This window comes from Sinocyclocheilus anshuiensis, unplaced genomic scaffold, assembly GCF_001515605.1.
Source record: "Sinocyclocheilus anshuiensis isolate Anshui unplaced genomic scaffold, SAMN03320099.WGS_v1.1 scaffold307, whole genome shotgun sequence".
Lineage (NCBI taxonomy): Eukaryota > Metazoa > Chordata > Actinopteri > Cypriniformes > Cyprinidae > Sinocyclocheilus > Sinocyclocheilus anshuiensis.
The window spans coordinates 584,402-593,020 of NW_015552550.1; the positions used below are offsets into that span (position 1 = coordinate 584,402).

Sequence of the window (8,619 nt, forward strand, 5' to 3'; positions counted from 1 at the left end):
TGGATAATAAGAATTTAAAATGGGGGGAAATATCATTATGAAATAAATGTTTTTTTTCCTCAAATACACATTGGATACAATTATTGGTACCCCTAGAAATTCTTATGAGTAAAATATAGCTGAAATATATTCCCATTCATATTCACAATTTTAAGCACACCAGGGTGATTATGAACATGAAATTATCCAGCCATGGCTTCCTGTTTCACAGAAATATAAATAAAAGGGAAAACAAAGGCCAAATTCCAAATTAATCACCCATCACAATGAGAAAACCAAAGAATATATTTCTGATGCGCAGCAAAAGATAATTGAGCGTCACAAATTTGAAAGTGGCTCTAGGAAAAGAGCTAGAGCAGTGAAAATTCCCATTTCCACCATCAGGGCAATAATTAAGAATTTCCAATCAACAGAAAATGTTTTGAATCTGCCTGGAAGAGGACGTGTGTCTGTATCGTCCTAATGCACGGTGAGGAGGAGAGTTTGAGTGGCCAAAGACTCTTCAAGGATCACAGCTGGAGAACTGCTGAAAAAGGTTGAGTTTTGGGGTCAGAAAACCCTAAAAAAAAATGATCAAACAGCACCTACATCACCACATGTTGTTTGGGAGGTCTTCAAGAAAAAAAATCATCTCATCCAAAAACAATCTCCAGCATATTCAGTTGTCAGACACGACTGGAACTTCAAACGGGACTGGCTTCTATGGTCAGATGTAACTAAAAAAATAGCTTTTTAGCAACAAACACTCAAGATGGGTTTGGTGCACACAGGGATAAAAAGTACCCCATGTGTACAATTAAAAATACTGCTGTATTTTGAATGTTGTGGGCCTATATTTCTGCTGGAGGTCCTGGACATCCTGTTTAGACACATGGCATCATTGATTCTATCAAATACCAACAGATAAAAAAAATCAAAAAGTGACTGACTCTGTTAGAAATATTATAATGGGCCACGTTTGGATCTTCCAACCGGACAATAATCTTAAAAACAACACAAAAATGGGTCACTGGGCACAGAACCAAGCTTCTGCTATGGCCATTCCAGTTCCCTGACCGGCACCTTATAGAAAAGGAGTAGGGTGAACTGAAGAGGAGAAGCACCGTCATGGAGCTGGGAATCTGGAGTGATTCTGGATGAAGGAATGGTCTGTGATCTCATCAGGTGTTCTCTAACCTCATCAGGCATTATAGGAGAAAACTCCTATACTATTTTGGCAAATGGAGGTTTCAAAAAGTATTGAATAAAAGGGTACCGTTAATTGTGTCCAATGTGTATTAGAGAAAAACATTTATTTCATAATGATATTTCCCCCCCATTTTAAATTCTTATTCTCCAATGAAAGGTTAGAGTTTTGTGAATTTTTTTGTGAAAGGATTAACAATGCAGATATATTTTCATAGCCTTCTTTGATCATATTCACCAAGGGTACCAACAATTCTGACCATGTGTGTAGCTGTTAGAGGATAAGTTAGTCATTTATTTATAATGTATAATGTTATTTTATAAAGTGCAGAATATAATATATAGAAGTATATAAAATATTTGCATATTTTTCCCTTGCTTAAATACTACTATAATCCAATTCCGACTGAACTAGGATAATAAATATAGACCAATATTATAGAAAATCATGGTTGGATTGATCTCTACTATACATATGTGTGGCTGTCATTGTGATATTACTTGCTGGTGCCCCAGTTCAAACATGAATACAGTTACAACATGCATTGAAAAGAATGTTGAATTGTTCCAGAAAGTGTTGACACTGCACTCTTTTACTGTACGTTTATGTTCCTGTGTTGTGTGTTTAGGTGTGTATGAAGGAGAATCTGTTCAATGTATGTTGGTTCATCATATTTACATGTGTTCTCTTGCATCTTCTACTGATGTGTTTAAGCTTTTACACGTGTGCATTTGAGTTTCTGTATGCACATATGGCTAAAGGCTTTTACAAAACATAGGCAGCATACTGTATGTGTTTAGCATATCAATACAAAGACAGACTATAGAGAGAGCAGCAGAAAGAGTATGAGCATTCTAGCACTCCCTGTTTCTATGTACCTGCTGTATTTAAGGACCGTCTTAGTGGCCACCACGAGCTGACATGAACATCTTTACTAAGGTCCCCGGACTAGTCAAAAAAAACAGGTATGTTTGCGGTGCATTTGGACACCAAATTTTCGAGTTTCAATCAGATCTGCACCTCCCAAGAGGACTGTATTATTCATTGCAGAAAAAGGCAGACCAACATCCATGACTCATAACAGATTTGTGGAAGAGAGTAAATGTATAGTTCTGATCACAACCATACCATTTAGACAGCCCTGAAATAACATACTGCTATGCTTTAATTGGCAAACTGAATTGTTCCACACATAAATTTACATAAATATACATTTACCTTGCTATGGAACAAATTAAATTTAACTTTAATTTAAATGTTATATCATAAACGTTTGGAAAGAAAAGAATCCATTTAAAATGAATTTCTTTCATATTTTATGGAAATTGTTTGATTGTTGATGTTTGAAAATGTGCTAAGAGTATTTGACATTTTTCTCTAGCAAGCTGGGGTCTGTGCTCCAACATGCCTTCTACGGGTCCAGTGGGAGGGTAAGAGTATATTTGGATGGCAATATTTTATAGATTATCCGTGCATAGTGACTCAGCATTGAGTTTGATGCTGATGAATAATATATCAGTAGGGAATTTTCTGTTAACTGTTTGCTACTCTGTTTATTTCTTCTTATGCTGTTTTAGCGGTGTTTTAAAAAGTTATAAAATAGGAAAATTCGCTGAAAAAGAAGCTAGGTATTAGTTCAGGGTATCTGTATTCTCCCAAAATTATTTTAATCCTATTGTGCTTAGTAAATACTTGAATAAATGTTCATGTTCAAGTGGCGTTTTTTTTAACATTAGTTTGTATGTTTTTCAGGTGACCCTTTTCAAGCAGAGGAACTTTGCAGGTCGGCGACTGGACCTGACCTCTGACTGTCAGAAATTCAGTGAAAAAAATGTTCCTGACAGATGCAACTCTGTCCAGGTGGAGAGTGGAGCGTGAGTACATGGTAGTTTTGTATCACAAGACCTTATTTTAACATTTATAAATGCAACATTAATGATTACTCCACATTTTGATTCAATCAACATTTTTATAGCTAAACTAAATCATGTTTGCTTCTTCTTTTTTTTGTTAAATGTAATGACATTTAGCCAAATCAAGACCATTTAGATATGTTTTGCATTTCAACTGTGATATGTGTTCTTGTGTAGATGGGTGGCATATGAACATGAGAACTTCCGAGGACGTCAGTACCTGTGGGACATGTTTGACAGGGGGGAGTACAACTGCACTGATAGGTGGTGTGCTCAGGGTGACCACATCTCCTCTGTTCGTGCTGTGAAACAAGTGAGACACACATTTTATTCAATAATAATAAAAAATATTAAAAAACAAATGTAATTTCCACTGGTTGTAAAAAAAATAAATGAAACATGTGATGGTATGATCCAAAATCATAAACGCAAAAATGGTTTGTTTGCCTGTATTTCATGGTCTAGGACAATAACCCTCCCCGTGCACAGCTGTTTGAGAGGGCAGGTTTCTCAGGCAAGAAGACAGAGCTGCATGATGACATCCCCAACCTGATGAGCCGTTACAGCCTTAACAGAGTGTCCTCCGTCAGAGTAATGGGCGGAACGTGAGTACAGTTTCACTTATGTTAAAGGTCTGAGCTATTTATTCTGTTCAGTGTCGTGTGTGCATGTATTTAGCAAAAATACATCAGTCACATTTCCCACCTCTCTCTCCTGACCACAGCTGGGTGGCGTACCAGGAGCCTAACTACAGAGGAGCCCATTACATCCTGGAGAAGAAGGACTACAACAGCTTCTCTGACTGGGGTGCTCAAAACAGCACCATTGGCTCAATTCGCCGTGTCCGCTTCAGCTAAACAAAATCCCCTGAAAAATACCCACATCTGTCAGCTCTTTATACAAACAATACACCAGCTATAAGTGAAACAAACCCTACAGAAGACCTATTTTAGTAATAAACTGATGAAAAAGACAAATATTGTTGTTTGTGCTTACGTTATCAAACAGGAATTACATAATTCATCAGGTACCTTGAAGATGAAAAGTTCTCCAACAGCTCAGGAGATTTTCAGATGCAAGAATGAGTGTTGTGTTGTCCTCTAGCGGTGAAACACATCATGCGCATTGGAGTTTCTGCAATGTCAGCCTGTCTGGTATGTTCATTGTTGTTACCTGGCATGTCAGAGCCACCACCATCTTAAGATAGTCTCTTAGCACAGCTCCAGGATTGTCCTGCCCTGATGGGACGTGTCATTAGACATGGGATGCTAATAGGAACTGTGAGCTCACAGCTTTGCCCTCTCTTCTATGATCCGAATCCTTTAAAGAGCAGCTGTGGAGCTCATCTGTGTATATTTGAGCATACTTTGAGGAATTCACACTGGCTTTAGCTCTGTGTTGGACTGACAGACACACGCTGTTGTGCTCTCTAAAGGCCGGTGAGGTATTTCTGTGGGTTGTGGGAGTAGCAGTTGTTGTCGTGCTGATGACATTGTGCTACAATCTCTCTCACGGTCACCACAGCAGGTACCCACCACCAGTGTAGACACAGCAGAGGGGTAGAAAGAACGCAAACTGGTTTAAGATTATGTCTCACAGAGAAGGAAGTACAGGGAATGAGAGAGCCAAGAGTGAAAAGAGGTTTATGTGATTATAAACAAATGTTTGACAACCATTATGTTAACCACTGGCAGATTATTTATTCTATAAAATTAGTATTACAGCTAGTATTGTTCCTATTAGTGCTGATTTTACTGTTACCACTGCTGTTGCTGCAGTTACTGTTGCTCTTATACTATCGTGGAACATGAAAATGTTGCCCTAGGATTTGGAGTTAAAAAAATTTAATAAAAAATCCAGTTATTTACAGTGAGCCAGGACTCTAGTGAAATAATATAATATAATAAATATTGTTACATTTCTAATATAAATGAATTCATTATGTAAGTGAACAGCAAAAACAACCTTATATTTCACAGAGAATATGCTGATTTGGACATACAGATACATGTTATGAACTTCCATTCAAAAATATTTCTATTTCAAATAAAGGTTTTTCTTTTGAACTTTCTATTTATTAATGAATCCTGAAAAATGTAGCATGAAATAAATCACAATTTAAATATATTAAAATAGAAGAAAGTTATTTTAAACTGTAATAATATTTCACAATATTACTGTTGTGCTCTATTTCTGATCAAATAAATGCAGTCTTGGTGAGCATATGAGAATTTAAACGTAAAAAATCTTACCGACTTCAAACCTTTGAACAGCAGTGTATGTGTAAGCAATTGAAAATTATAGGCAAATACAGCTGTTTTGCTCTTACATTTAAGGCCTGTGATTTAAACAGAAGAAATAACAATGCATACACAGTATGTTTTTTGTTTTTTTTTGGGAGCTCCGGGCAGGAAGTCCATCACAAAACTTTTTTCCCTCTGTACCACACACAAACAAACAGTCAGAGTCTGACCTTGAAGGTGGCATGGCCTGTTGAAATGGAAGGATCCTATGTTTCTTTCCAGTAAGCCAGTTGGTCACAGATGAAATTGTAAACTATTTGACCACCCATACACAGCACTCCTTTTGCTTGAGTTCAATCCCACAAACACATACACAAAAACATATACATCCACACGGCAACCCGCAAGTCATGTTTTAACAATTAGAATTTGAATCCCTATTTCTCTCAGTGTGTTTATATGGTATGTATGTTTACATTTATAAACATACCACACATTAGTTGTACTGTAAAACTGTTTGCCCTCTTTTCCTATTCTTTCAGTGATTGTCTTTACTGTAATCCATAAGCCAAATTTCACAGTCCTCATGTTACATAATTACAGTACTACTTGACAGAGGGCCAAACAAGCACACACCTCACAGTGCTGCACACCTTAATGGCAGTTATTATCTCAGTCTGGTTTGGTTTCATTCACACAGTGTCACAGAGTATTTAAATCCTTAGTTACTTCCTTATGAAACAGCTTCTATCCAAGTGTGACCCTCGATCTTCAGCAGTGTCACAGTGAAAACTGAATTCACTCACACTCTCTTAAGTGAGGCAGTAACAGACATGAATGTCACATCGTTTCTGTCAATCCGTTCTGGGAAACTCCTCCTACTTGATTTAGGCCCATGAGGAAAAGTACATTGACACCAAAGTGGTTTAGTTCAATCATTGAGTTTATAACAAAATGAGGAAATATCATTCAAAATATGAGTGCATTTAAAAAAAAAATCTGATTTTGCCTGTGTTGTCCCCCATCTTCATGTAGCTGATATATTTTTGAATATTTTTAGGTAAGCACTACTAAATTGAAGATAACGTAATGTGGTAGGTATCCTAGCATATGTCATACCATATATCCTCTGTGTTTTGACTCATTTGCAGCATAGATATCACTCCATCAATGCACAATGTTCTTGCGCTCTCAGCCATTTTGCTTGGTCTATGTTACAGAAAGATGATCTTACCAGAAAATACCCTGGAAGGCTTAAACGCAAACTCTTTCATATCTGACAAGCTATTTCAGTATGATTATCAGGAAAATCTTGATGCTATATGCCGCTTTGCAGCGTGTCATCTTGTTTCAACATGTTTTTGATCCTTCAGTCAACAAAGAAGGGAAATGCCCGGGGAGACTGCATGCTCAATGCTAATGGCATATCTATGTTTGAAAGAATTTCTTCATTATCTGATAACAATATCTGATAGGAGGCGCCAAGAAAGGTTTAACTGGGGTATTTTTGCTATAATGCCACTAAAATTTCCTTTATCGCATTGATGTGAAAACAGTGGACATTTGAACACATTTTTGAGCTCATCATTATGAGGCTGTACTGAACTGTTGGCACAATTACAAGAACTAGTTTTACTCAGCAGTTTTAATTATCTTCAGGCACTTTTTTTTAATCTAATGGTTTATTGAGAGTTCGAAAGCAGAAGAAGCTAGAAAAGTATAACAGTTTCCTGATACTTGTTACTATTCTGAATGTAAATGCTGCCATGTGATCTTAACATCAATTTGCGTTCTTTGCATCAAGGCTCTTGTTTGAATTTTTAGGATAGAGACTCATGAACTCATGTCTAGGTGGACACAGGGATGGCCAGAGGCTTTGACCACAGTCAATAACAAAGAGCTCTAGAATCTTTTATCTTTTGTCCCAGGCCCTGGTATGAACTCAAAGCTTGGACAGGCCACCACTGTGGCCACCTGTGAACCGCAATTATCACCAATGCTCGCACACATGCACACTGGACCAATTAAGTATCCCGTGCACTCACCTCCATTCAGCCTCCATTCAGCCAGCACTAACAACTTTGCACTGATGCCAGGACTGACTCTCTCACTTCCCTCTCACTCATCAGTAATGGCTCTTTGAGCAATGTGTGTGTGTGTGTGTGTATGAGCTGAGAGGTATTTAAAGGATTTAAAGCCAAGTAATTACCTAAACAACACAATTCCTGCCATAGCCTACAGATTAAAAAAAAAAAAATTTGACAGAACTTTGAAATCGTGCCAAGATTTATTAGATGTCTTTCAGGAATATTTAAGATATTTCAGACCATGATGATGCATTTCTGCAGCAGTTAAAAAGTTGTGCCCCAAATGACATAAACAATATGCGCTTTTACTATGTACTTTACCGTCTAGCATCAGAGTCTGACAGCCGCTGCTGTAAGGAAATCTGTGACTGTGAATGGTGTCCAACATACATTTGAGACGCACCAAGTTTTTTTTTTAAAATAATGTATATTCATAACTGTACTTTTTATTGCATTATCCTGCCATTAAATTGCCAAAAGCTAGTAAACACTTTTTTCTAATGCTGTTGCTGAGGTAGAGGCTGTAAATTCAACATATTTTTCTCGTCTGACTGCTTTAATCCAGCTCTGTATATTTTCACTCTTTTGCAAAGCTCGTGAAAACAAACGAGTGGATTTTCTTTTGCTGTTGGAGGAAAACGGAACGCGAAGCACGGTATCAATCCTGGCACTACTTTCATGTCACGTATCACACGCGGATTCGCGCTCCCTTGATTGATTCAAACAAACGAAATTGGCGCCACCTTGCGTCTCAGTCAGTGTTGCCAACTTTGTTGCAATTTTTTTAGCAATTTTGTTGCTAAATTTAGCAACTTTTCAGACTACCCTAGCAACTTTTTCTTCCAAAAGCACCTAGCAACAAATTTAGCTATTTTTTTTGTATTTATTTGGTAGCTTTTAGCAACTTTTGATAAGTGACTCAAACGATAAAAAGTCACAATTTACCATTTAAATTACACAAAAAGAGGAAACCAAAGATGCCTAGCAGTACACACGTTACAGGAATTAAGTTAGCTGCTATTTGCAATTGTTTAATAGTAATAATAATAATAATAATAATTGAATACTGGTATTTTTCATTTATGAGACACTTTGCTAGTAGCTCGTACCTGCGATTGTTGATGAGTTACACTGTTTCTTACAGTACACTGTAAGAAAAATATGCAGAAAAATGGAAAAGGTGCTAGTAA

At 37.1% G+C, this 8,619-nt stretch overlaps 1 protein-coding gene and 1 long non-coding RNA gene across 2 annotated transcripts in view; one reads left to right on the forward strand and one right to left on the reverse strand.

The window, feature by feature from the left end:
- Positions 1–2,069: 2,069 nt before the first annotated feature.
- On the forward strand, positions 2,070–4,070 carry LOC107664389 (gamma-crystallin N-A-like). Its single transcript, XM_016454946.1, has 6 exons — positions 2,070–2,151; positions 2,568–2,616; positions 2,939–3,060; positions 3,277–3,412; positions 3,565–3,704; positions 3,824–4,070. The coding sequence occupies exons 1-6, from the start codon at positions 2,108–2,110 to the stop codon at positions 3,954–3,956; spliced, it is 624 nt and encodes a 207-aa protein (XP_016310432.1). The 5' UTR covers positions 2,070–2,107; the 3' UTR covers positions 3,957–4,070.
- Positions 3,070–8,619, reverse strand: part of LOC107664391 (uncharacterized) — a 26,408-nt gene continuing 20,858 nt past the window's right edge. The window contains exon 3 of the long non-coding RNA XR_001631449.1: positions 3,070–3,128. This is a non-coding gene — a long non-coding RNA (uncharacterized LOC107664391). The remainder of the gene's footprint in view (positions 3,129–8,619) is intronic.